Source organism: Trematosphaeria pertusa (assembly GCF_010094035.1).
Source record: "Trematosphaeria pertusa strain CBS 122368 unplaced genomic scaffold BU26scaffold_6, whole genome shotgun sequence".
In the NCBI taxonomy this organism is placed as follows: domain Eukaryota; kingdom Fungi; phylum Ascomycota; class Dothideomycetes; order Pleosporales; family Trematosphaeriaceae; genus Trematosphaeria; species Trematosphaeria pertusa.
Window position 1 is genome coordinate 2,188,446 of NW_022987217.1, and position 26,957 is coordinate 2,215,402.

A 26,957-nucleotide genomic window follows, 5' to 3' on the forward strand; every position below is an offset into this window, starting at 1 on the left:
GTATACCAAGCGCACCAAAATGCCAACGCCGCTCGCCCCATTCCAGCGAGGTCGGCCAGCCTTGGCAGGGCGTTTTCTTACACGAGTTCAGCCCCAAGCGCAACCATTTTCTCGCACGAGAACGAGTTAGGGCGAACGAAATAAGCCCCAATTGGGCGCTTAAACTGAATCTTTGATGCTTAGTTACCCCGGCCAGAAGGATGTGATTGGAGGATGCGGGGAATGCCTTGGGGGCTGTTTCAGAATGGGGATGGCGAGGCTGTGCCGCACTCGAAATTGTCCGGTTGCTAGGTTTGAGGAGGGGTTTAAAGCGTTGCCATCCTTCGCAAAGGATCTTGGATTTGCTACGTTTAGCTTTTAACGGCTGTTAGGGAGACCCTTTTGGCGGGCTGGTCGATTGGTGAGCTGGAGTAGCATCATGGAATTAAATTACCCTAACCACCTGTGCAGTCTCACCGACCCACAACTGCGACAATGAATAACGTGGGCGTCCCAGCAGCGGACAACGTCTACACCGGGCCCTGGGTCAACTGGTCGCGAGGACGAGTATTTGGCGCAACAATTACACTCGGCGAACGCGATGGCAACTTTCTCATCGCCTTCATCGCTCTCTTCGTAGCGTTCGCTGGCACCAGTCTCTTTCGGATCCTCTGTTTCTTTGCACACCTACGTTTATCGTCAGAAGCACAACGCGATGCTATACACCACCAGCGCCAGGCTGTTCTACGTAATTCCGAGAGTGGGTTGACCGCGCTATGGGCCTTCACGAAGATGCTCTGGTCATGGAAACGGAAAGGGAAGGGTGACAGGCCGTTGAGGAGGGTGCTTCCGTTGGTGATTGTGATTACGGCTATCACATTGGCCCTCATGGCAGCCGGCGTATCTTCCTCAGAAATCAGCGCCTTTGCTGGAGATGAAGTCTTAATCTCCAGTCCGAATTGCGGTACCTTGTCGGTCAAAGAAGGCACGACGATTCAGGAGCTACTGGGAACTTATGCGTCGTACGATAAGCTGAGAGCGCAAGCATTCCGCAGCTACGCTCAGGACTGCTACTCTGGCTCCGATACCCGCAATTGCAACAGGCTGGTGCGTACCCGGTTATCGCGGACAGTCGACACAGACGCGCCATGTCCCTTTGACGCGAAGATCTGCAGAACCGAGAAGAACATCCGCATCGATTCCGGCTTACTTGACACTCATACTGATCTCGGTATCAACGCTCCCGGCAACAAGCGCATCCAGTTTCGGCATGTCATGCATTGCGCTCCGCTGAACAATACGGGATATTCGGAGAGATTCCAATTTCCGACGCCGAACAATTCATCTATGCCTTATGTGCGGCATTTCTATGGGCCTTCGGACAACAAGAATTGGACCTATCTATTCCCGAACAACGCCTTACCGCGTATGTACGCCGAAGGGTTGGCTAATGAAGCGGTATATACGCTTGTGTAGGTGCTACCACTGAAGCTGAAAGCTTGCGCTGAACCACAATAGGACCAAGCTGTGGAGTCCTTCCAAGGGGAACCAAACGGGCAACAACAAAGATTTTGAACCGATTCAAGAGCTTCGGCGTAACGACTCCGATGTCATGGTAGCCTTCCTCTCGCCGAACACCATTGTCTATGTGAACGAGGTCAATGACCCTTGGTATTCGGCCCATAATTTGATCGGAAACATGTGGGACACCACGCTGAACAGCACCATGAAGTATTACGGCCCGGATGATCCGGTTTCTGCTCTTGGCTGCACTATGAAGTACCAAACATGCTTGCCGAGCGTAAACGGAGAGAATCGCTGCTCGAAGCTCGACAGCCTCTACAGTCCCAAGGCTGAGATTCCCGGCATGAGTGAAGATGAGTCCGAGTTGCTAGATGCTGTCACTGGATTCCTGCAGAAGTACCCTCTGTCGGAGTTCATGATCAACCTGGGCCAGGAGAGTCTCACGTCTCGATACACCCTCGGGAGAGGCATTCAGGGCCCAATCAACGACACACAGTGGCAATTGGACATGCAACGCTGGTTCGATATGTCGCTCGCAGCCATTCAAATGACCGCCGTGGATACCGCAACTGGACCGAGCGACCCGGCCCTTGGTAAATTTCTGAATCCGCCTAGCACGACTGCCGAAGACTACTTCTGCAAGAACCAAGTTCGTAAATGCCTTCTGCCTCTTTCACAGATAGCAAACTAGCTAACTCTCATGAACAGAAAATCCGCTCCACCGCACACTCCAACTTTTCTGTTTTTGGGATCGCCCTGACTTTCTCTTTGGGGGGCGTCATCGTGCTCATCCACTGGTCCCTCGAATCCCTCTACAAGAAATGGCTCTGGCGCTTCTGTCACTCCAGGTCCTACGCCACCATCGAGTGGAACACGAACGGCATTCTCCAGCTGCAACGCCTCGCGCACGAAGGCGCCGGTTCAGGAGTGTGGAAATGCTGCGATGACGGGACGCCATTGGCGGATGGCGGGAGCCTCGCGTCCTTGGATATCAGGGACCGCAGCCATCCGGTGCTGGATAATAAGGTCGGGGTGAGCCCGTGGTTTGCGCGCAATAGGAATTCGGCAGCGAGTGGAGTCTCGATCCGACAGGCGAGGAATTCGGGATCCAGACCGATATCGGGGGTGTCAGCCATTTCTGAAATTTCGACGTTGCAGGGCCAGCAAGGGATGACACCTGTTAGACATGGCTCGTCGGCTGCGAGGTCGACAGATGGTCGGGATCCTGCCGCAGAGGCTCAGCAGAGAGACGGGCAGTTCCTGGCTGCGCCAGCGGGGTGTACCTAGGTACAGTACCTAGCTCGTGATGAATGCACTCGCCAGGCTGAATCACCTCTTCCCTCCTCCTGTCCATCATCATCAAGCTCAAGATTGGTGTTGATGCGTGCCCGATGGAGGATGCGCTAAACCGAATCAGCTAGCGCGGTTCGCACTTCTCATGTAACCGCGCTCCTCTTCCCCCACGGCACTTCCTCATCACATCTCCGTCCGCCATCATGTCTACCTTCTCGTATCCGCAAGTCCATGACGTCCGTCAAGCTTCCCAACGTAGGGAAGTAAGCATGCCAATAAGCGGCACCCTCTTGGCAAGCCGGCTTTTATCGCACCGACCCGCATCACCTGCCTCTTCCGGCATCGAGCTCAAGCTTGTCGTCATCCCTGCCACAGCGCCTTAGGGCCATCAGCAACCAAGAGAATCCCTCGAACATCTCTTACGCCCTTTGCGGCCGCTACCCCCCAGCCCGAAGCCGCAACATTGGCATGTTTTGAAGGAATTGCACGTCGCTCAAACCAAAGCACACCATCTGCGCGAAACGCCGCCACGAAAACGGCGCCGTTTCACAACCTCGCACCCGGCACCTCTCCCGGCACCTCTCCCGGCTTAGCAGCTAAGCGGCCCAATATCACATCTCATGCACCGCCATGCGATCACCCAACCCCATGGATCTACTGATAACCGTCCTCCTCCAATAGCGGCCGCCGGCCCTGGCTCAGGAACACCAGGCAGTTGCCTATTCGAGGCTTAACGAGCATCCCACAGCCCGGTAAACAGCGCAGAGTAACTGCCTGTTGACGGCATGTTTTCTCTCGAGCGGGGAACATGGGTGAGCTATGAGAAATGCTGTGCGCGGCTGTGCCGCGGGAAGAACAGGTATAAAAGCCTGCCGGTTCTGCTGCTGCTACTGCTGCCCAGAGGTAGCTGTCGCTTGTCGCTGCTTGTTCTACGATTAAGCTTTCATCATGGCGCCAATTACGAGGCTTTTGGCGGCTTTAGGTGCGGTTGCGACAGCGGTGGCGCGAAAGCTGACGCTTGAGGAGAGAGGCATTCCGAAGGATCCCACGGGCGTCATGACGATTACATCACCGCAGGGCGCGAGCATTCGGTTCAAGCAGCCTGGGAAAGTAGGCATCTGCGAGACGAAAGAGGGCGTGGATGATTATGCGGGGTATATCAGCTTGGACGAGACAACGAATATGTTCTTCTGGTTCTTTGAGGCGCGGGAGAACCCCAGCGACAAGCCTGTAAGCGGTCTCGGTCTTGAGTTCAAGTGTTTTCTAATGGGCATGCAGTTGACCCTTTGGTTGAATGGCGGTCCGGGCTCTGACTCTTTGATCGGCCTTTTTCAAGGTGCTCCCATTGGCTTTCGAACGTCACACGATGCATACTAACAATACTTAGAACATGGACCTTGCAATGTCACCGAGAACCTCACGACGCAGTGGAACCCGTACTCGTGGAACGAAGCCTCCAACATGCTCTACCTCTCACAACCGGTCGGCGTAGGCTTCTCCTACGAAACCACGGAAACCGATGCGGAGGGTCGCTACTCACTTGTTGATCCTGATCGCGCAAACACGACCGATGCTGCAGCTGTTGGTGCGTGGCATATCCTCCAGGCGTTCTTAGATCTATCGCCGCAGTTAGATCCAGACATCACGAATTTTACCTTCAATCTCTGGACGGAGAGGTAAGAGGTGATACTGTACTAGGCTTTGAACCCGAGCTGACTGTATGTGCAGTTATGGAGGTCATTACGGTCCAGGATTCTACAACTACTTCTACCAGCAAAACGAGGCGATCCGCAACGGCTCCGTTCCCGGTGTTGAGCTCCAAATGGACACGCTCGGTATAATTAACGGCATCATTGACGAGGGTTAGTCCCACATTCCCCCTTTCCCCTTACACCCACTAACCCGCTCTAGAAATACAAGCACCGTACTACCCCGAGTTTGCCGTAAACAACACTTACGGTATCAAATCCATCAACGACACCGTCTATACGTTCATGAAGATGGCCTACTACGTCCCTGACGGCTGCTACGACCAAATCCAGTACTGCAAGCAATCCGATCGCTCAACGCCGGAAGGCCAGCTCACCTGTTCACAAGCCACCAACCTTTGCCGCTCCATGGTCGAAGAGCCGTACTATGCCTACGGCGGCCGTGGTGTTTACGATATCCGCCATCCGTATGACGATCCCACACCGCCGGACTACTTCGAGTATTTTTTGAATCTGGCTAGCACGCAGGAGGCTCTCGGCGTGAATATCAACTATACGACTACGAACGCACGGAATGTTTCTGCTGGGTTCGCGAGCACGGGTGACTTCGTGTGGCCAAACTTTATCGAGGATCTTGAAGAGATCCTTGGCTATGGTGTCCGCGTCTCGCTCATCTACGGTGATGCGGACTACATCTGCAACTGGTTTGGCGGCGAAGCCGTCTCACTCGCCGTCAATTACACCAACGCTGAGAGCTTCCGCGCCGCGGGCTACGTACCCTTCGTCGTGGACGGCGTTGAGTACGGCGAGGTCCGTGAGTATGGAAACTTTTCATTCACGAGGATCTATGAGGCTGGGCATGAGATCCCGTACTATCAGCCAGAGGCCAGTCTGGAGATTTTCAGGAGAACCCTGGATCATGTTATCTTGAGTGACGGGAGTATGGTGGTGACGGATGATTATGGGACGAATGGGACGGCGGAGGCGACGCATACAGAGCCTTTTGTGCCGCTGCCGCCGACAAGTACACCGAGTGTTACGTCGGGCTGATGAGTGAGGAGTATTTGGTGTTCTTGGATGATGTACGGAAATGGTAAAGTGCAATGACTTCATGGTTCCTTTCAAACACTAATAAAAGCTATACTGGCATGAGACCGCGAAGGCAGTCATCGGGACTAACGCTTTTATCAGAATGCTTAGCTTCCTCGTCCATACTTACCCCACGTTCCTCAACAGTCACACATAATCCGGCGGAAATTTCACACACGTATGACTCGGCCCAAACGAACCCATCGAGTCCTGCGGCACCTCCCTCTGCTCATTCAGTCCATGATCACACAAATACACTCTATTGCAATTAACACTACACCTCTGCTATCCCTCCTTTTCCCCGATACGACCCACGTGGCTCCCCGAGCTTCCACCTCAGCACATGCATCGCCTTCCCATCCCCGCCAACTTCCGCTCTCCCTGCAGCCCCATCAGCGTCATTGGCTCAGGAGTATCCGAATCGTAATTCTGGGCACAGGAGGACTGGTGGTTTTGCGGCGTGTCGGTGAAGGTCTAGGTGAAGTCGCCACCAGTTGAATACTGGATGCATTGGGTTAGTGCATTTAGAGAGTATCGGCTGATTGAACAAGCCCGCCGTACGTCGACATGAGGTAGTGATATAGTCCCCGTAGAAAGTGGTCTGACACCGGGGCCCTCAGTCTAAAAAGAATGCTCCAAGAATTCCCGATCTAGAGCTCCAATACTTTGATCTCCACAGCTTCTTCAGGAGGCTTTTGCACTGGATGTTTAATACTTCGACCCATCAGTTTGGGCAGGACGCGAGAACGAGCTGGCCAACTAGGATGGCGATGGAGGCTGGTTCAAGGTTGGGGAGCATGGGCGAAATACGTCGACGAAGACCTGATTGGTTCCTAGTGAGGCGACGAACAGGGGGATAGCATCTGCCACACCAGTCTAAGGGGACTAAGAGAACTAACGGCGTATACAGTTGGCCGTCACGTTCCCGATGACTGCACCGCCGGGCGAGTATCTGGTGCGCGTCGAGTACCTTTTTCTGCGCGAGTCCATCAAGAGGACGACTGATTTATTCGTTAACTGCGCGCACCTCGGCATCAAGGATGTTGGTTGCGGTATGTCATTGCATAGGCTGCCCTCTCCATAACCTCTCTCAAACCTAACGTAGTGAAGGACCTCGGGAGGCTAAGGGTACACTAGGCACGCCCGACCCGCCCCGTGAAATTTCCGGATGCGTATGATGACTTTAATCGATCCATCTGGGAGCCGCAGCGCTACGCTCAACTGTATAGTCTGGAGTGCGTATGTGCCTCCAGGCCCGAAGGTGTGCCAGGGTTGAACAATGGCCGAGCTTCGTTTAAGACGAATCTTCGGGATTTACGTCGCGAAAGGAGCTGTGAGCGAGTAGTTAGTGTTGGGTGAAAATCCAAAAATACATCTCTTCCTTACATCCCCTCATGCCGGAGGGTTCTAGAGTGAAAAGAGCTTTCGAATTGCGCGGGTTTTGTTCCTCGAACGAATGGTGACGCCACACAGCGAGTACCGCCCTATAAAGCCTCTCACACCACACGCCCACTAATTCTTATACGCCACCACCCGTCCATATGAGAACACAACCAACTCTAGAGCAAAGCCAAATCCACACACGACCACGACGAAGAGCACTCTGCACTTTCCGTCGCTCCGCTACCAAACAATTTGTTTCAGAGCACCGAAAGCGACATCACTAAAAGCAACATTACCATGGACTCCATAGCCCCCTTCGTCGGCACCGACCCGCTCAAAGCTGAGCTGCACGCCTTCCTCTCGACGCACACAGACACCAATGTCCTCCGCCACTTCCTTGGCACATCTTTCCCCTTCGCACCCCTACACCTCAACGATTGTGCCATCGTCTGCTTGAACCTGGAGTGGTGGCAGAAGGAGCCGCATCCGACTACCGAGATTGGAATCGCTGAGCTGCACCCCACGGGCATCTTCCCCACCGTGCATGCAGAGAATATCCTAAGAGAAATTCGTGTCGCCCATGCGCGAGTCATGGAGAACGCGCACCTGCTGAACCACTTCCATGGTTCGGGAAATCCGGATGTGTTTCATTTCGGAACAACAAAGTTCGTGTGCATCGAAGAGGCGCGGGATGTGCTAGTGAATACTTTTGTTCGGCCAAGTGCGGATGGCACAATGTTACAGCCGATCATCTTCCTGGCGCACGATGCTGACAAGAAGTTCGAGCATGTCAAGGAAAAGTTTGGTCTAGATTTGTTAGCTCTGGGGACTATCGTCAAGGTCATCGATACTCAGACGCTGGCGCGCCAGGCGGGTATCCTTGGTCCGAAGGGTCCGAGCATTAGTCTCCCACATCTGGTGGAGCACTTCAATATTACGCCGCAGAATCTGCATACCGCGGGGAACGATGCCGGATACACGATGATCACTGCGATTCTGTCGTCGTTGAAGAATGATCTGTACGGCCATCGCCCTCTCGCTGAGGCATTCGGACGCCCACCAGCAGTTGTCGGAAGCCGTAACATTCAGTGTGTAGTCGAGGACCTTATGAAGACTAACAAGTCGCTTCCTCCGCCCCCGTGGGGTTACCGACTCTACTGTACGCGCTGTGACCGCATCAACCATGTTCGTTCACAGTGCTTCGCCAAAGTATGGTGCGAGATTTGCGCACATTCTGGGAACGCGAAGCTGGAGAAGGCGTGCCGCACGCATATGACAGAGAGGTGTGTGTACAACTATCAGCCACTTCCACGCGCCTCCCCAGAGCCGAAGAAGGAAGAGCTGAGGGACGAGGTGGAGCGGTCTGTCCCTGAGTCCGATTAAAAGTAGGGTCGGGAAGCAACTCTACGGTATTTATTGATCGGAGCGAGGTGCAACGATGATGGGCCTAGCTACTCAACGGATTTTCGAGACCTGATATGAGTGGCGTGGTGTATTTGCAAGATGGTATTGGTGCACATGTGCATCTGAGCCTGCTATAAGGGATCCTTGGAACGAATGGGCCTACTCGCTAATTGGTGTTATATCTAAAAAAATTTGTAATAAACTTGGAGGCCTGGGATGCGGCGACAATCATGTCCCGCAAACAGCTCTGACACTTCCCAATCTCACCTCCCACTCACAGATTTTCTGACCCCAATTCAAAATGTGCAATGACATATTTCCTTACCAATACACCATATTTGCCTGTGTAATGCAAGGTTCGAGTAGTCTGATGGGCCGTTAGTGGAGGAAGGCACCGGCTTGGGGGCGCGGGTGTGCCGTGAAGACCACCGGCCGCATGCTTGTGGATTGCAGATAGATGATCGCGATTGAGCCGAGACTGTGCCTAAGCGCCCGGGGAGAATGTCGAGGAGCGAATGGTTGTGCGTTGTGTGCCTACGCCGCATACGTACATCGAGACGCTCGGATAGTAATATACTTAGCCATGGCTGCGCCATGACACCCCAGGCCAGTAGCTGCGGCTGCGGACAAATACGAAGAGGCTGGTGCAGATTCAAATCCAGGGCACGCCCAGGCAATCCAGCTCCGTCCTCGCAAGCGTGTCCACCTACCCTCAGATTTTGCAAGGCCAGAATGCTCACCTTTACCTATCTTTCGCTGTTCGCAGCCGCGGTGAGTCTCGCGCAGGAGTCCACGTCACAGAGTGGAGACGGCTTTATTCTTCCGTCCATGGATGCGGCTGAGTTTACTCGTTCGACGAAAGGTACCAGCATCGTGCATTGGCCTGCTTCGTCGATCACTGACAGACTCAGCATCCACGAAATCAACTGCAGCTGCCAAAACGACTAGACGCGCTAGCACGACAAGACATTCAAGCACGTTCAAAACAGCAACGATCACAGGGTCTGACACGCAGTCAGCGAAATCGACACCCCCAGTGTCAGTGCTCGAAGTTGCTTCAAGTACTTTCAGTTTCTCGTCGACAGACATGCCTGCCTCTGAGCCCGTCCAATCCTCGAAAAGTCGTCGTCGCTTGTCCGCCGTTGCGATAGCAGGCATCTTTCTAGGGATCCTTATCGTCATCGGGATTGTTGGTGGGTTGGTTCTGTACCATCGATGGCTTATCAGGCAAGAGAACATGTATAAGGCAAAACAGCAGGATCCAGACTGCGATGAGCTTCAACAGGCGTCAGAGTACCGATATTCGTCAGTACCGGAATCGTCCTTACCAGAGTTTGTGTCTTCTGGATCGGGGAAAAGCAAGCAAGGTTGGGCCCAGAAATTGAGGGGGATCGGCATCCGCCGATAATAACTGAATGGTGTCCTCTGAAATAATGCTTCCGTACAAGCGGGCCAATTTTCAGGAATCGAGAGGTACCCGCCGCTGAATTGGGCGTTGGGCAAAGCGAATAGAAATTGACTGCGCCGCATTCTTGTGTGCAACGCTTGAGGAACAGACCTGCCTACTGCTGTACTTCCTTCAGCGGCGTTTCGCCTTGCATAGCGGATGGGCAAGGCCTCTTGGGTAGGTTCAAATGGAAGCCCTCCAAGAATAGTTGTGTGAGGGTTCAGTGTCAACAACACCCCAATCACAACACAGGAGAACCAACTCTTTTCGACATCCGGCCGCTGGCAACCTCGCATAAGAGCCCGAATTCGATAGGCATAACAACACGCTTGCTCGTAGGACTCCGGTTGTATTATTGAAGTACGTCCCATATCGCTGGAGTGTGCCGATCTGCTGACCACGGTATAAGCGCATCGACGACTGCCGCCTTCTCCAAGCCCGGAAGAGCAGTCCGAGAGACCTTCGCCATCACTGCGCATCCATAGTCCAACACCTACACTTATCTTGTATCCCCCGTTGCCGGAAGCAGGATCACAAAGGCGCTCTTATAGCATGTCCCTGCTCTCTCGAATTTTGATTGGCGGTGCTATCGGTCTCGTCATCTTCCTCATTATCGTGTGCTTGTACTTTGGAAAAGCTGATGAAGTAAAGCGATGTGGAATGGTGGCTTCTCTCGTTAGTTCTTGTCATGTTTCAGGTGCTGGCGGTGATGAAACACCAGACGCTTTACCTCTCTTGGCGTCGACGGTTGACCTTCAACCCTCAACCTTTCGAGCTTCAACATTTCCCCATCTTTCTCTTTCCCAGTGACAGTCGAATGATGATATCGCGTCGAGTGGCCGTCGTCGCTTCGTCCATATTGCTCATCTTCATAGTCGCCATCTCGCTTGCGGCATCGGTCGAAGTACGCGCGCCTCCGAAAAAGCTGGTGCAGATCTCCATAGCGCAAGCCGCGAAAGACGGACAATTCGAGAAACAGCGAGCAGGGAGCAGCATCAATGGCACGGCCTTCGATCGCGTCGATATTCTGAGTGGAACGGCAACCGTTGGCGCTGGAGGGGCTGCGACGTATTATCTGCCCCCTACGCCGAGTATGATGATGGAGGAAGGCATGATCGGACAAACACCAACCCCCCAGCCGACCCCGAGCGCCGTCGATGAGGGCTACATTGGCCCGGTGGAATCGCCGCAAACACCAGGCCCGACACCTAGACCTCCACCTAGTCCACAGTTCCCTATCCTCGCGCTCTCGTACGCCGGCGACGGCGGTCCAAAGCACTGTCGCGGCGAGCTCGTGCAAAAGCTCTCGTTGCCGCCTCCCGCCAGCAGTTGGAAGAGCGGGACATGCGTCGATTTGCCGGCTGACGCGCGGTGCGGCGTGTTCTTCGCCGGGAAAGACGATAATTGCGAGGCGCAGCTGTTCAACATGGCGGGCTGCTACAACACCACCGAGACATACGTCAACACGGTTGTGTTCATGCCGGAGGAGCGGGCGGTGGGCGCAATTTGGAGGAGCATGTATGTGCGCTGTGGAGTGGATGCACCGGCGCCCGCATTGATTGATCCGGCCGTTTTGGGAGGCCTGCTTAAGAAGCCTGGCGGAGGCTGAGTGCGTGACAAGAGCCGACACCGACACGGCGAACGGTCAGTCGAGGCCGTCGCTCCATGCGCACCAGCCCTCTAGAGTGGCAAGCCCAGGCCCAAGCTCAAGCCGCCGCATGCAGTCACCCGGGGGATGAGCTGCCCCCGTCGGCCGATGTGAGCCGGGAGGATGGCCAGGTGCTGGGAAGATGGCATGCCCTTGGCGAGGCCCGGGCGCGGTGAAGAAGATGGATCGAGACGTCAGTCGACTCACCGGAGATGGGATGGGATGGGATGGGACGGGATGCAAGTAGTAGAGGGACGAGAGCGGCGGTGATGAATGCGCTACTATGAGTTGGGCCTAGCGCCGACACCACATTTCACCCACCTGCAGTCCGGGCCTCGACATTCCTTCCATCCCTTCGAACCCCAGCAGGCCGTGTGCCCTAACCGCTTCCACCCGCTCACAACACGTACCTAAATAGCTTATTCTCCTTGTCCGTTAGGTCCATGAACTCAATATTCCCAGTTCCCCTCTCGTCTGCGTCCCGCCTCTCCCCTTGCGTCTCGTCTCTCTGCCCGTTCTCCCTCCTGTTCAGCATATAGAACGCGGCCAGCACCAGGATGGACACCGTCCAAAGCACGATGAGCGACGTCTTCGCATGCGCATAGTACGGCGCGTCTCTAAAAGTCTGCGGCCCCACGAAGTATGCGACGCCCAAGATCAGAAAGACAACCGAGTTGACCGTCGTCTTCTTCGTGGTGCCCAGAACATTACTCGACATCATGCTGATGACGACAAACCACGATGTCGAGCAGGAACCGCTCATGAAGAAGTACGCGACTAGCTGGCCATACTTCTTGTAAAACGGGCTGACGTTCCCCAGTCCCATATACAGCGCGGCCCAGAACAGCGAGAATACGCCCGCCGCAATAGCCGAGCCAGAACGCTGTTTCGTGATGTCTGCAAGAGAGCCGAAAGACAGGTTACACAGGATGGTGATGAAGCCTTGAGGGATGTTCAAGAGCAACGTCTCTTTGGTGGTGAATCCCAAGCTCTTGATCAGGATGGACTGAAGCAGGATAAGGCCGGCCGCTGGAATCTGAGAGGAGAGCACGAAGACGGTGTACATCCAGGTCTGCGAGGCGTCAATTTCGCCGCAGGCTCTTACGAACAAAACGACTTACCCTACAATCCAAGAGAGCCTCCTTTGCCTGGTAGCGCTTGTACTGCGTCGATCCAGCGCCTTGGTGGTTGTCGCGCAACCGTTCTACCGCCAGCGTCTTCTCATCTTCGGTGAAGAAGCGAGCCTCGACCGCCGAAGCCGCCATGAAGAGCCACATGCATGTTCCGAAGATGATAGAAACCAGACCAGTGATGAGCGACAAAATCTTCCAGCTAGAGAGCGCAGATGGATGCTTGGCCTGGCCGCTCACACAACCGAAAGCGATGAGGCCACCGATCATGTTCGCAAAACCGGTGCACGACGACCAGATGCCCGTCCGAGTGCCGTGCTCATACTTGCGGTACCAAGCCGCAGTGATGAGACTGAACCCGCAGTTGATGGAGGCTTCGAGCGCGCCGAGCAGAGTCCGTTGCACCATCAGGCCCGCGAAGTTCTCGCACGCCGCCATACAGGAGAGCACGATCCCCCAAGCGACTACGCAGCATGCGATCCATTTCGACGGTGGATATGCCTGGAACATGCGGTTATGAACGGGGGCGGCGACGATATATCCGGCGTAGTAAATTGAACCAAGCCAAGTGAACTGGGAAGAGCTGAGGCCAGTCTCGGTTTGAATGCCCATGACGCCAGCGTAGGAGATCCTGCGCAGCCCGTGAGTTTTCTGATGCGATACTGAAGAAGCATCAACTACTTACACGCCCTTATCCAGATACTGCAGGACATACAGCAGGCACAGCCATGGGAGGATATGCCAATCAATCTTCCGCACCAATCTCTTGTTCATCTCTTCGTCGATGGAAATCGGGCTTGCGCTTGCATATGCAAACATCTTGTCTGCTCCCTTCAACCCCGCTACGTGGCCAACTTCTATGCCAATCTCTTGCGCCGTTGCTTTCGCATCTCCGAGCTCCTTCTCGATGCTCGGCTTTGCCGCAAGAGCAGGTCCGGCTGCAGCCTTTGTTTCTTTGTCGGTCACCATGTCATTAGAGTCTGGCTCAAACAACAACCAAAGGCGAGGGAGTGCTAGAAGTCTCGAAGCTGCCCATGAAGCGCAGTATATCAGCGCTTCCATAATCGACCCATTACAGGAAGCTCATCGCGCTCGCCTAACTCCGCTGCAAGGTTCCTGATAAACGCCATTATCGACAGGCATCAACACCTACGGATACATACAGCCCGCGGGCTGGGATTCGAGGCGTCGGATGTTTGCCGTAGTGGACATGACGGCAAACTGATAAGAGTGCCGATCGCCGTGCGGGGCATGGAGATGAACGCTCTACGCATATCAATACGCGGCTCCGAATTTCTACACATCAATTCGCGACGAAACAAGACAAAGCCAGCAGGCTATCTCAGCATACCTTTAAACAAGGCGCTAGAGATGACGGTTCCGGAGCAAGAAGTACGATTGAAGCTAATCTGAAAACGATGCCGCTAACGCTCATAGTACGTTTACTACCATGCAGGTGGGAAACGAGGATCGCGCCCTGTCCTGCGCGGAACCACTGCGAAAGAAACATTTGAATCTATTCCCGTGGTTGACGTATCCGGACTCTTTTCCACAAAGCTTGCAGATCGTAAGCGGGTTGCGTTGGACATTGGCAAGGCATGTCGCGACGTAGGCTTCTTCTACGCAGAGAACCATGACATCCCAGACAACGTGATCGAGGAGACCTTCCAAGCGGTTAAGAAATTCTTTGCGATGCCGATTGAGGATAAGATGGAAGTCCATCTGCACAAGAGCGCCGCACTGAGGGGTTACGAGCCGCTCTTTGAGACGAAGATGGAGGGTACCGGACGCGGTGGCAAGTATCTCCAATTCTCCTTGAGGAAGGCATACTGACCCAGATGTGCAGATATGAAGGAGGCCTTCACAATTGGCGACGATCCATGCGACCCGGAACAAAACGCGCCTCGCCAGCCAGACCCATCCACACCGAAGCGCAACTCCTGGCCCTCCGCCTACCCCGAATTCCGACCTCAGATGTACGAATACTATACTCGCGTCCTAGCCTTCTCGCAGAAGCTCATGCAAGCTTTCGCCCTCGCCCTCGACCTGCCCGAGCACTACTTTGACGACGCGACAAGCTTCCCAATGGTCGGAGTCCGCATCCTACACTATCAGCCCCAGGAACGACAAGACGCGCGGGATATTGGCCTCGGTGCGCACACAGACTACTCGTTCTTCACACTCGTACAGCAGGAGAAAATCGCGGCGCTGCAAGTCCTGAACGCGAACGGGATATGGATCGACGCACCGCCTAAGCCGCGCACGTATGTCGTCAATGTCGGCGACTTCCTGTCGCGCATCACCAACGGGGCTCTCAAGTCTACCGTCCACAGGGTCCTAAACACAAGCGGCGCTGAACGCTATAGTATGCCCTTCTTCTTTAGCCCGAACAGGGAGGCCACTTTGGATATCGTGCCTACGTGTCGGGTGGAGGGCGATGAGGAGAAGGGCGTTAATGCGGGTGAGTACTTTATGGAGAGGTTGAGGGCCGCGAGATGGCAGCATCCGAGTAACAATGGAAAGCCGGCGCCGAAAGTGCAGAACGTGTCTACGGGCGAGGTCGCTGTGGGTGCTTGATCCGGGAAATAAAGCCTGGCTTAGCGGTCGTTTGGTGGAGATGTGCGATGATGCAGAAACACGTTGAGCTTGATAAGGCTTGGGTCAATCGCTGAAAGTCTGACAGCATGGCTCCCTAGATCCCAGGAAATTTGCCCTGCGCATATAAGCTCGCGTGCAATGAGTATCTGTTACATCTTCCTAGGGGCTTTGGATCTAGGGAATCTGACCGTGAATGTCTTCGCGTGTTTCCGCGTAACCGATGATTAGCAAGCACAATGACCTTCCAAGGTTTCGTTTCGACGCGCCATTCTGGTCTTTCCACTTCCACCACATCATCCAACTTTACAAGGCCCTGATAGCCCCGCGAAACGAACGCCGATCTTTCACTCACTAGATTTGGCCACTGGGGGTCACTCGCGCCCATTCAAGTAAAAGGTGTCATAGCGTTTTCACTGCAGGATTTTCTTTGCTACCATGGAATCTATACGTATCTTTTTCTTTCCCATTCTTCGCGTCTCCCGGCAACAACGCTCTCTCCTCTGCCCCATCCTCCACGCCTCTCCGCGCTCGCCGATCAAACGAAATGCTGCCCAAGCCTGCGACTAGCAAACGGAGTGCGCTCCCCGACACGCTTCTCAAGCGTTCGCAGACAATCGTATTACAGCATTTCCTTCAGACAAACGGGGTGCAGACGGACATCAATACATTGCTGCGGGACGCTGTTCTCGTTACCATCCATCGAAAATGGCTGGAGCATCCGCCGCACACCCCGACAGAGATTGGAATAGCCACGTTCGACAGGAAGCAGGTCAACGACGGTCAGCCCGTCTTTCCCGGGCCACACGCGGAAGACCTCCTCAAGCACGTCTGGTTCATGCACCTTCGCCTGCGACGGGGCGCTCACCTCCCAGCCGGCCCGGGTGACCCAGACGCGTTCCACTTCGGAACCTCTGTGTTTGTCAGCCATGAGGAAGCGCTTGACATGCTCCATGAGATTTGGCACCAGCCAATCGATGAGAAAAACCCTGGGCTTGGTTTTCGGCCGATCATCTGTCTTTCGTTTGGCGACAATCACAGCCTGAGCAAGACCCGCAAGGACTTTGATTTCGATCCGGCAAACATAAGCACCACCGCGGCAATGCTCGATGCGCAGGTCATCGCTACGCAAGCCAGAATCACCTCCTCTCAGTACCCGTCCATCGAATACCTTCTTCACCAATTCCGCATATTGCCACACGACCATGGCAACAGCGGAAACGCCGCTGCCTATATCACCATGGTCGCCTTTCTATCAGCGTTGAGGAAAGAGGTCTATGAGTCGCTGCAAAATCCGAGGGCGAAGCCGGGCCAGTCGGGGCCGTCGTCGTCGAAACCTGCCCAGCACGTGATCAACTGGCTTATGCAGCGTCCGACACCTGCACCTCCATTCGGAACCACGACGTACTGCTATCGGTGCAGTAACTGGGCGCATGTCTTTGTGCAGTGCCAGGAGAAGGACTTCGTTTGCAGCAAGTGCTTGCGATCGGATTCGACATGGCGACGCGCGAATGCTGCGACGCATAAGGAGGGCTTGTGCATTTTCCACTTCTAGGTTGGGTGTAACCGGGGCGCGGCGCGTGGTCGTAACTGGTGACGGGAAGTGATGGCGGGATTTCGAGGTCTTTAACTACGGATTTGGTTTGCACTTGCGCGGCGCTGGTTCGCATTCCTCTGCTGCCTAGTCCTGGCTCAGCCTCTACCAGGAATGAAGCTCTGCTTCAACCAATCGTAATAGCGTCGCTTTTAGCGAACAAATTTCCAGAAGAGGACATTTGTGTGAACCCATCCTAGATATCCATCTTTACTCGACCCCATTTCGACTCTGTGTTTCCTCCCCCAAGGCACTTCCACATGCTTTCTCCATGAACCGCAAATTTAAATGGCTCCAAAAGATAAAGCACACCCACGAAACTGCATGGGATCTTATTCTGGCGTTCACAATGATGGCCTCTCCCACCTCAACTGCTGCCTTTTGCTTTGTGGCCTGTACCCACAATGGCTATTGTGCACCTGGGCAGGCACACCTCCAAAAACTACAAACGTACTTCATCTAGACGGTCCGCCCGAATTCCCTCCCCCTACTGAACACGAAAGAATTTTGCGCCGGCCCTCAAACGCCGCAAACAATTCGCCGCCGGAAAGCAAACATGTCTCTTCTTCCCCTGCCCGTCTACCTCAAATACCGCTTTTCGGAGCAGGGATTCCGCCAGGTGGATGTCCTCGCTCATTTTCTCGGGGGAGCGCAACTCGAGAACGCCCCGCACACGCTTGACGATGCCGTTATCGTTGGCCTTGACACAGAGTGGTTCGAGCGCGGCTGCAAGGCGGTCACCGAGCTGGGTATCTCGATTATCGACACCCTCTCGCTTTCTCGAGTCGGAAGCCCCTGGACGGCGCTGGCAAGCATGCAAGTCCATCACGCGCGCATCATGAAGAATGCGCATATGGTCAACGGGAAGAAATGCGCGGGCCATCCCGACCGCTTCGAATTCGGGGCTACGAAATTTGTTACGATGGAAGAGGCGCGGCGGCTTCTGCTGGATTCCTTCTCGCACTCGAGAGGGGATGGGTCGTTGAGGCCTGTTATATTTATAGGACATGCGGTGGATAATGATGTTGACTCAATGAAGGAACATCTTGGTGTTGATCTGAATGAGCTTGGTGTTATCGCGACTGCGCTCGATACACAAGCTATGGCTACCGAGCTTGGCCTCGTTCCCGAAAGTCGTCTTCTCAGCTTGAAGGATCTCCTGGCCGAATTCGCCATCCAGGAAGAGTACCTCCATACCGCTGGCAACGACATCGCCCTCACCACGATCGCCGCTTTCCTCCTCACCGCCGACCACGTCGCAGGATCCGACTTCTGGAGGGTGGCCCACAACCGCTCCGAAGTCGCCAGCCTCAAATCCCTCCTCCAATCCCATCCCGCACCCACACAAGGCATCACCACCTTCTGCACCAAGTGCGATTCCACCTCGCACATGTTCGCGCAGTGCAGCGCGGCTGTCTCCTGCACAGAGTGCGCCGCGAACTCAGACCGGAGTCGCTTCGCGCACACGCACAAGACAGAGAAATGTGGCGCGATGCACAAGCGGACGCCGTCGGGGAGTTCGGTGGTTGTGGTGCCGTGCCAGGACTGCGTTGGTTCCCCCGACCCGAAGAAGTGGAAGAATGCGCATACGCATACTACGGAGGAGTGCTACTTTTCGAGTTCGCCTCACTCGTTAGTGGTGCCTTGTGAAGGGTGCGTCATGTCTCCCGATCCGCAGCGCTGGAGGAATGCTGGGACTCATGCTACCCGGGATTGCTACTTCTCTACGCCATCTCGGTCACAGAAAGAGCGTTAGGGCGAGGGGGGTAGAGAAGGAAAACGCATTGAGTATACAACTATAAAATGAGTTTTAGAACTGACAAGCCATCTTTCCAAGTCCTGCTCGCCGTAACTTAACATGAAGGTATAGACGCATTACGTACATCTTGCGCTCTTGCAGGGTAAACTTATCAACGCCGAGATCGAAGCAGGCGAAAGAATCATCTAAGCAGGAAGCACCTCTTGCAATCGCATGTGGACGGCTTATTAGTGGTGCAAGAAAGACGTCTAAATCCCTAAGCCATAGTTCGACCGCAGACTTCGAAGGATCTAGAGTCCCGAAGCCAAGGACCGATTTCCCGGCACTGAATACCCGGTTCGCTGCACGATTGTTTAGCAACTTTCCTTGTTCCTGCTACGGTTCTTCTGCTGGTGCTGATTCAGATAACACTGGTCGTGTTTGAGCGGCCGTTTTCCCGCTAGACATAGTGCGCCCGTATGGTTGACGATTCGGGGATGCCCTGTGCTGACACTGATTCAATAGACAGGACCAACATGTCTAGGGAATCTATGTTGCCAGTTGTACCCACCCGCCATGCTTCTTCTGAGTCAATAGAGACCTCCGCACGTGGCTTTGTCGCCGCTCTCCACCTTTGCCTCTCACCCGAAGGTTTCTTGGTATGTATTCTGGCAAATACGTGGGCGGTAACTGAGCATAGCTCCTCATTATATAATCTGGGCATTGATTTATATGTAAGGGCCACATAATGGATATGGACATCATGGCTTGTAGTGCTGCTAGTGATGGGGGGATGTGCAGGTGGCTCGAGGACTAGCCTGTTGCTGGATTTTGGACTTAAAAAGTGTTCCCTAATGCGCTGATTGTGCTAAGCTTCAACTCTTTGTCTATCATGCACTAAGCCTCTTCAGATCCGCCTGGTTGTATCTGCGCCGCGCACCCATAGCGACAAAAAGAGAGATTTGAACAATGGTGCATTGTGCTCCCCATGTGGGCCTTGCGATCTCCATGCTCGTCCTTGCTTTGACACCGGTTTCAAGGAATGCTCTCGATTGGACGAGGTGGGCCTCAAAGCTAGAGCGCCGGTTGCCTGGTTCTCATGTGCGACTCAAAGTGCGACCTGTTGCTTGCACTGAAGGCTAAAGGCCTCCTTCCCCACACCAACTACTTAATCCTCCGTTTGCGCATTACCGTCGAGCCTAGACTTCTATTGCGGGCATCACGTCAGCCATCTGCAAGCACCCTAGTCGGGGTTGATCATGTACCCAATGGTTCTACTACCTCATTAGCCACCAGCTCCAAACCCTTAGGCCCGACCTCCTGCGCAAACTTCCATTTCACCAGCAGTGGAACAAAATAAACAATCTTCGTGCCGATCGCAAGCGTGACGACGAGAGGAGCTACGGTAGCAGTCAAGACCGCGCCAAAGATGTCGAGCATATGCATTTTATGGTTGGAGAATATGTGAGCGTGGGACGGGTTTGGTATCGAGAGGAAATCGTGAGAACTCATCATGGTGCTGTGAGACTAGGCCGACCTACTTGTACTTTTCATGTCCCGGCTTGCTGACAGCTACGCCTCGTATTACTCAGACGCCACGGCTAGCGCGACTGCGCCCCATCCGAACAATTGGTCAGACTGTGATACTATTTTAGGTTAGCCATGCGAGCACCCATGCCCCTTCAATGCAGGCGGGACTGATGGTTTAAGCATTTTAGGGGCGAATTTCCAGTACGAAACCCAATGTAAACAGAGCCGCGTTCCTACGAATACTTGCCCAACGCGCCAAGGGGTTCCACCCCTTGGCCCTGGACAGCTCAACGCCAAAGACCAGCTTAACGCCAAATTTCATCCCCTCATCATATTTAACACGCGATTTTTCCACATAACGTGATGGCAGGTAGATATAGCGCGTACGACGACGTAGAGAAGCGTATTTAGAAGGCTTTAGAGCATACTAATGGCTAAATTAAGCCAAATTTAAGCAAGCTAGCGCGCGATTTTATTGTCCTATACAACCGCCTTCGACAACGCTTTAAGGGCTAATAGAGCAAAATAGACCGCCCTAGCACAAACTAAAGGCTTAACGCTAAGTAGAAGCTTGCGCTTAGATAGTATATTAAGCGCTATAATAATTTAGGCATGTCTATCTTATTTCTATAGCTATAATTAGCTATCTAACGCATTCTTAACTTTACTAATTTATCTAGTAGAGCTCTAAAACTTAGCGCGCACTTTATTACCTAGTAGCTTAAACGTAATCTAGATTATTACTACGTTAAGTAGAAATATTAGAAAATTAATTAAGTAGCTTAGAACTCTAAGCAAGTATATAGCGCCTATTTTCGCGCGCTATAAGAGGTTATAGTAGAGTTTAGAATTTAGAACTTAGATTACTATAATATAGATAAAACTAGCTTTTAAATTAGCTATAGAGGCTTATAGTAGATTATTATATTTAACTAGAAGTAGTAGTAAAGTAGCGTAAGTAATACTAACTATAATTATATAACCTTAATTAAAGTAATTAGTACTAACAGCGTCGCTCTACTATCTCTCTTAATTACCTAAGATAGTATTTACCTTAAAAAAGTAGTATACCTATAGCGCGCTTTCTAATAACTATAGCGTTAGATTATTCTTCTCTAGCTACGCTAATAATAAGCTCTTATAGAAGTAGCTTAAACACTTTAATCTCTAGTTAGGTAAGCGTTAAAAAGGTACCTAGAGGCTACTTATATTTAATAGATTTAGCTTCTATTCTACTAAGAAATTTCTTAATTACGTAGATAAGAAGAAAATTATCTACTTTATACTATCTCTCTATATCTCTTATAATCTCTAGCTACTTAATATAGTATACTTTTTACTATTTAAGTACTATTATAAAGTAGTAGTTAAGTAAGCTACGCGTACTAGTTATACTAATTTTAATAAACTTAAGTTTTTTAACGTAATCTAAAGTATACGTAAGGTAACTTTTAGACCTAGCATTATTCTCTTAGCGTAGAAGAAGGTAGGCATTTAGCTGTAGAATCTAGAAATTATACTTTAGAAGATACGCCTATAGCTACCGCGTACTTCTACGCTACTACTACTACTACTACTATCTATACCTAGATCTAGTAACTATATAAGCTATTACTACTATAAGCGCAAGCTTACTATAATTCGCAACTAGTTAAGGTAGAGAAAGCTTAATATCTACTAGGTTAAGCGCTTTCTAGTGTGCGCGTTAGTAATAGCTAACCTCTACTAAGTCTATACTAATAAGCTTTATAAAATTACTATAGTAGCATAGGCGCGTAAGTAGTACTAAAGTACCTCTTAGTAGCATATATAGAAGAGAGGCGTTCTAACTATAGTAAAAGCACGCGCTATAGTTAACGCTAGAGTTAAAGCTAATACGTAGAAGGTAGCTAGAAAGGTAGTAAAGCGCTACAAGTAGAACCTTTAGGGCACTGCTAATAACTACTAGAGCTCTAGAGGCGGCTAGTTAGCGCCTTAGAATATATTTAGAAATAAATCGCAGGCTAATTTTATGTAAAAATCGCGTTACTCTAGATAGTTTAGCTTTAATTTATAATTGTTAACCATCTCGTATACAAATTTAGCGTTGAGCTAGTCTTTGGCGTTGAGCTGTCCAGGGCTAAGGGGTAGAACCCCTTGGCGCGTTGGGCAAGTAGCCCTATTTTTATGTCCGGTTTAGTACTAGATGTTGATTTTCCGCCTTTCTAGTATTACCCGGGCACACGTGTGCGCTTCACGACCTCGGTATGTCAACTCACGTGACCCTATCTCCTAAGGCCTTGGGGGAGAAAAAAGGGATGCAATCGCCAACACCGGTATATTTCAGCCATACTGCCAGGAGCTTAGTTTCGAAGACAGTCTCAGCAGATTAGGGCCTTCTGCACACCGAGGTACGCAAGCCAAGTTAGGATGCTGCTACATGTGTCCCGAGATCTTTTCGTGCCAGCTCTAAGGTTCCTATCGGTCGTCTCTTCTGTAGAATTTCCAAGGTCTCCTTCATCCTCTTCCTTGCTCAGCTGCTGACGGTCCGTGAATACGACAGGCGGTCCGCGAATACGACTGACAGACCTGGTCGTCAATAGTAACAGCATCTGGTTGGGGCAGCAGAGATTGTGCACACCGTAGGCCTTCAAGAGACTGTACGGAGGCGCTGGCGCTTGTGGTGGCGAGTAAAGTGCTAGGGCAGACTAGCGGTCTACCCACTCTTTCCTGTGAGCGTCGGATGTCGGTCGCAGAGGTCAATGGTGAAGAGCTTAACATTACGACCTGGGAACAACAAACGCACACTAACCGTGAGTGCTTCCTACCGACTTGAAAGCTTGGTTTCCTGGCCCTGAAATTGCCTCGAACGAAGGACTCTATTTGTCGACCAACAAACGCATACGTCAAGCTATGCTCACCTTAATCGTCGACGAAGCATGCTGAGACTCAATTTCATCTTTAGTGCATTATTCATTCCCTACCTTGTCTATCAATGGCTGTGTTCCATTGCGTTTGAAGCAGCTCATCTCTAGAAATAGTAAAAGAAACGAAGAAGATCGGCATGCCGGATTGAGCACCTAGCGATACCTCTGCTCCTGCTCTTTCCACCACCAGTACCAGTCTTGCTCCGTGATTATGTTGACGCGCCTGTCCATGCTGTCATGTCCGGCGATATTCCAGGGTCTCGGTATGTACTGCGCTTGCTCCTGAGCTATGCTCCGGTCTAAAATCTCTCGTGGAGGCGGTTGCGTGAAGACCTCTTGTGCCTGGTAGGCATGCTGGGCCTGCTGGGCACCATCGCGACAGCCAACAGAAGGACTTCGGCCATGCCCATCTTCGGTTTCTTTAGGCTCTGCTATTCCCCACTGCAGGAGAGGCGCTTCCGGGAAGTCGTTGGTAGGTTCGGGTTCGGCGGCGTACTGGACTTCTTCAAGGTACGATGCCGCCGGCAATTCTCCCACAGTCCAGTGCCGGAACTTCTGGGGCCTGGGTGCAGTATAAGTAGGCTCGTACACGTGTGGTGCAGTGACAGTATCCGCATCCCCATGTCCTCCGCCAGATCGACCTGGTGAGGGGGTAGCCTCCGCATCATACAGTACGAAGCCAGCCTCATTGACCTTGATGCCCTTGTTGCCCCATTCGATCTCAACCGCCCGACCCATAAGTTTTTGTCCATTCAGCTGCTTCTTTGCACGATTTCGCTCGTCGATAGTGGCTAGGAGGACAAAGCCGAGGGGCATCGGCTTGCGGGTCTTGGGGTTGTAGTTACGCTTGAAGGCGATGACATTGTAGTCGCTGAAGAAGAGCTTGACGGCGCTTTCGTTTGCTTCTGGGTGCAGGTTGTTGACAAGCAGAACGCGCTTCTGGGGATCTTCCGACCTCGTACGTGTCTGACGGCGGGGTGTGTATGGTGAAATGGGGCGAGACTCCTGGTCTTCCACATACGGAGGGAGGTAGTTGGTTCTGGCAAGCGGCGCTGAAGAAAAGAGCTCAGGCGGGGGGTGATTCAAGAGGCCGTACTCGTTCACTAACGCTCTGTTGTCAGTCGAATGCTCACATAAGCCCGTTAAGCAGATTTCTTACGCTGGAATCCCGCCTTTGCACGCCAGACTCGCACAGCGCGACCCAGGAGCTCCTTCCCGTCCAGCTCTTTTTGGGCGCGGTTGACATCCTGAAAAGTAGCCATGAGCACATAACCGACGGAAGGCTTTCCGCTCATCGAATTGTAGTCTCGCTTCCAATCTACGAGGCCATAACCGTCGAAGAGAGCTTGGACGTCATTATCTGTCGCGTCATAATGGAGGTTGGTCACGCGCAGCACGCGGTTTTCAGGCCTGCTAATATCGCCGACGGACAGTTGTGCACCTCGCCGCATAGTGGGCGAATGATGGGCGAGGGTGAAAAAGGGATATGTCGGTGCTGATATACCTCGGCGAGCGGAAGTTGTTATAGCGGGCGGTGGGTAGTTGACTTTAGGGTGGCGGAAGGATCGGCGAAGATAAACCGCAGCAGTATCGCGCTTTATCCCTACCTTAAACGGCCTGTGAATGTGGATTGGGCGCACATGTTTCACTCTCTACTACCCCACCCATGGAGAATGATTACTCGATTCCTCCATCGCGCGGCTAAGATCATGTAGCTGCTGCAAAGTTTTCACATGAGCGATAGAGATTGTCCGCCGCCGGCCATCGCTTATTTTTGTGAACGAACTATAAAGCCAGAAACGTAGAGAAGCTACCATTGCTCGTTAGTATAACATTGGACAGGACAGAAGGGTAATTAGAAGAGAATATAGTCACCAGGTATATCGACGTGGTTGTTTAAGCGAATTCGCGACCTTCTGCAATATTAATATGCCGCGGCGAAGGGCGTGGTGATCTCCCGAGCAGGAGCAGGCAAACAATTGTGTCACGGTACCACTTAAGGTTTGGCATGTGCAAGAAGAAGCCGCGAGGAAGTGTGACGATGGAAGTGGGTTTGGGGAGTTGAGACGTCTCGCTCTAACCGAATTAGGACTAGCGCTAGGTCTGAAAGCCGCGCCACGTTCGGGCTGCCGTCACGTCCAACATCCTCATCTTCGCGGCTTTCATATGTGTAGCGTATCGAGTAATACAACCATGAGTACGAGGCCGGACATTGGAATGCCTAGCCCGGAAACAGGCAAGCACGCTTCCGTTGCCCCACCAAGAGAGTCGTACGTACCTCGAGGCGCTCACAGTCGACGACCGACGACGGGCCAACTCCCCATAACCGCTGATGGGTTTTAGGTAGAGTTTGACTTTTACCTATTCCCTTGGGGTTAAAAGTTCTAAAATCGCTCTCGTCACCCCGCCAGGTCCGAACAGCTTGTTTTTTAAAATTCCACCCCCTATGTGTTATTTCGAAACAGAAGTAAGATATCCGCACGTCAAGGGCAAAACCCATACGTCCCTTAAGTATGTGGGGACCTCCGTGCCGACCAGTGCGACCTGTTTTAAAGAGGAGATAGAAGGCACTAACAATGTTACGAGCGTCCTTGTGAGCCCGAAACCTGGCCGACCAAAAGGTAGAAGGTTGTGGTCTGCTTGCCGGCTTCGTGGCCTCCCAGAACCTGCATAGGGCGTCCCCCACTCAGCCTATACCCGTCTAATCGTGCCATCCGTCTTATTTCACACCACCCTCACGAGGTCTCCCGAGGTCGCCTGGCCCATTCTCACAACGTCGAAACATCCGTCAATGCGAATACCGACGACGTCCAAGGAACCTCAAAGCTCAGGGAAATTGTCAAAGTATTCTGCCGGGAGCGGTTGCAGCCATCCATCAATGCACTGAACCTGGATGACTTGGGAGACTTTGCTAACGACGATCCCGCTAACTTCGAAATTTTCGATAACGTAGGGCAACCATTCCGTATAATGATCTGAGAAGATGTTATTCAACTCAGTGGTGACTTTGCGGCACTCGTTCTCCCCAACTCAATCGCTTAGAGTACAAGACATACCTGCAAGTAATGCCGGGAACGATGTAGTCGAGGCGGAGTATGGGTCGAATGTCGAGAAGCTCATCATCCAAATACCCCTAATTCAGACCAACCTCTACTCCTGGCCCCAGATCCCGTGCGACGTCAGCCACTGTTTTATTCTTCTGCTCGTCTAGCGTAATAGATTTCAAAGTCGACAAATCGAATACCACGTTGAAATAATCTTGGTAGTCTACAGAATTGGTGCAAACTTCGTTACGTCTATAGTAAACAGGTTGGTATTCCTCGCGGGGTTGGTGGTATACCTACGTAAAAGTATGGAACTCGCGTCACGAGCCCTTCGTAGCAGCGATGCTGCCAGGTTGAGTAAATGGACCGTAGAGCACGCCTTGGGCATTCTGGGTTAGGTATACGAGTACTAGTCCGTCCTTGCCTCGGGTTTCAACACAAAAGTCATACACTTGGTTCCGGAGCTCTGCGTCATGGAGTGACCAGCCTAGCACAAGGGAAGCAACAGTTGATATTGGGTGCAAGTTATGAAAGACATTACTCACCTGCGGGCAGGTACAGAAAGCAGAACGCCTCAAGCATAGAATTGGTGTCCATGACGAAAACCCTCCTGAAGGGTTCAAGAGATTACTATTTAATAATTAATGAAGAAGTGAACGAACTCCGCGACAGAGGGCTAAAGGTAGAGAGCCGAATGTAGAGGGATGAAGATTGAAGGATGAGACCTATTGTACCAGGCGCTTTGCTGGTGTTGAAGAACGAGGGCAGATGTTGGATCGCTTGGTATAGGGGCCCTCCCGCCAAGAGTATGGAACTCCCCTTCAAAGAAACCAGAGACTAACTTCCTATTGAGCACATGACTAGATCCTCGCTTCGCGTGTAATCCTAGAGGCACACCTAACAATATTCCCGTGAGGGTGCAACAGTAGACCCCATTCCCAACG

At 52.5% G+C, this 26,957-nt stretch overlaps 10 protein-coding genes across 10 annotated transcripts; 8 read left to right on the forward strand and 2 right to left on the reverse strand.

Annotated features, from left to right (window-relative positions):
* Positions 1 to 474: 474 nt before the first annotated feature.
* Positions 475 to 2,790, forward strand: BU26DRAFT_425994 (uncharacterized protein; the record flags this gene model as incomplete). The annotated part of the gene is made up of 3 exons (XM_033823649.1): positions 475 to 1,421; positions 1,498 to 2,152; positions 2,212 to 2,790. The coding sequence occupies 3 exons, from the start codon at positions 475 to 477 to the stop codon at positions 2,788 to 2,790; spliced, it is 2,181 nt and encodes a 726-aa protein (XP_033685386.1).
* Positions 2,791 to 3,462: 672 nt separating this feature from the next.
* BU26DRAFT_300785 (peptidase S10, serine carboxypeptidase) lies at positions 3,463 to 5,665 on the forward strand. Its single transcript, XM_033821778.1, has 5 exons — positions 3,463 to 4,026; positions 4,075 to 4,132; positions 4,184 to 4,472; positions 4,525 to 4,658; positions 4,708 to 5,665. The coding sequence occupies exons 1-5, from the start codon at positions 3,745 to 3,747 to the stop codon at positions 5,553 to 5,555; spliced, it is 1,611 nt and encodes a 536-aa protein (XP_033685387.1). The 5' UTR covers positions 3,463 to 3,744; the 3' UTR covers positions 5,556 to 5,665.
* Positions 5,666 to 7,242: 1,577 nt separating this feature from the next.
* On the forward strand, positions 7,243 to 8,425 carry BU26DRAFT_594219 (uncharacterized protein). Its single transcript, XM_033834898.1, has one exon. The coding sequence runs from the start codon at positions 7,275 to 7,277 to the stop codon at positions 8,358 to 8,360; it is 1,086 nt and encodes a 361-aa protein (XP_033685388.1). The 5' UTR covers positions 7,243 to 7,274; the 3' UTR covers positions 8,361 to 8,425.
* A 688-nt stretch (positions 8,426 to 9,113) lies between these two features.
* On the forward strand, positions 9,114 to 9,789 carry BU26DRAFT_564239 (uncharacterized protein; the record flags this gene model as incomplete). The annotated part of the gene is made up of 2 exons (XM_033833268.1): positions 9,114 to 9,243; positions 9,293 to 9,789. 2 exons carry the CDS (start codon positions 9,114 to 9,116, stop codon positions 9,787 to 9,789), a joined length of 627 nt encoding a protein of 208 aa, XP_033685389.1.
* Positions 9,790 to 10,645: 856 nt separating this feature from the next.
* BU26DRAFT_424670 (uncharacterized protein) lies at positions 10,646 to 11,437 on the forward strand (the record flags this gene model as incomplete). The annotated part of the gene is made up of 1 exon (XM_033823580.1): positions 10,646 to 11,437. The coding sequence occupies one exon, from the start codon at positions 10,646 to 10,648 to the stop codon at positions 11,435 to 11,437; it is 792 nt and encodes a 263-aa protein (XP_033685390.1).
* A 436-nt stretch (positions 11,438 to 11,873) lies between these two features.
* On the reverse strand, positions 11,874 to 13,425 carry BU26DRAFT_530706 (MFS general substrate transporter; the record flags this gene model as incomplete). The annotated part of the gene is made up of 3 exons (XM_033830978.1): positions 11,874 to 12,548; positions 12,598 to 13,237; positions 13,292 to 13,425. The coding sequence occupies 3 exons, from the start codon at positions 13,423 to 13,425 to the stop codon at positions 11,874 to 11,876; spliced, it is 1,449 nt and encodes a 482-aa protein (XP_033685391.1).
* A 338-nt stretch (positions 13,426 to 13,763) lies between these two features.
* BU26DRAFT_300824 (Clavaminate synthase-like protein) lies at positions 13,764 to 15,241 on the forward strand. The gene is made up of 3 exons (XM_033821779.1): positions 13,764 to 13,998; positions 14,044 to 14,401; positions 14,453 to 15,241. The coding sequence occupies exons 1-3, from the start codon at positions 13,858 to 13,860 to the stop codon at positions 15,181 to 15,183; spliced, it is 1,230 nt and encodes a 409-aa protein (XP_033685392.1). The 5' UTR covers positions 13,764 to 13,857; the 3' UTR covers positions 15,184 to 15,241.
* A 507-nt stretch (positions 15,242 to 15,748) lies between these two features.
* BU26DRAFT_604555 (uncharacterized protein) lies at positions 15,749 to 16,756 on the forward strand (the record flags this gene model as incomplete). Its single annotated transcript, XM_033835534.1, has 1 exon — positions 15,749 to 16,756. The coding sequence occupies one exon, from the start codon at positions 15,749 to 15,751 to the stop codon at positions 16,754 to 16,756; it is 1,008 nt and encodes a 335-aa protein (XP_033685393.1).
* A 658-nt stretch (positions 16,757 to 17,414) lies between these two features.
* On the forward strand, positions 17,415 to 18,281 carry BU26DRAFT_387166 (uncharacterized protein; the record flags this gene model as incomplete). The annotated part of the gene is made up of 1 exon (XM_033822656.1): positions 17,415 to 18,281. A coding segment is annotated over one exon (867 nt), but the record flags the coding sequence as incomplete, so codon positions are not given.
* A 4,841-nt stretch (positions 18,282 to 23,122) lies between these two features.
* Positions 23,123 to 24,834, reverse strand: BU26DRAFT_550533 (uncharacterized protein; the record flags this gene model as incomplete). Its single annotated transcript, XM_033832060.1, has 2 exons — positions 24,129 to 24,834; positions 23,123 to 24,072 (listed from the first exon to the last, which is right to left on the reverse strand). Exons 1-2 carry the CDS (start codon positions 24,418 to 24,420, stop codon positions 23,123 to 23,125), a joined length of 1,242 nt encoding a protein of 413 aa, XP_033685395.1. The 5' UTR covers positions 24,421 to 24,834.
* Positions 24,835 to 26,957: the final 2,123 nt, after the last annotated feature.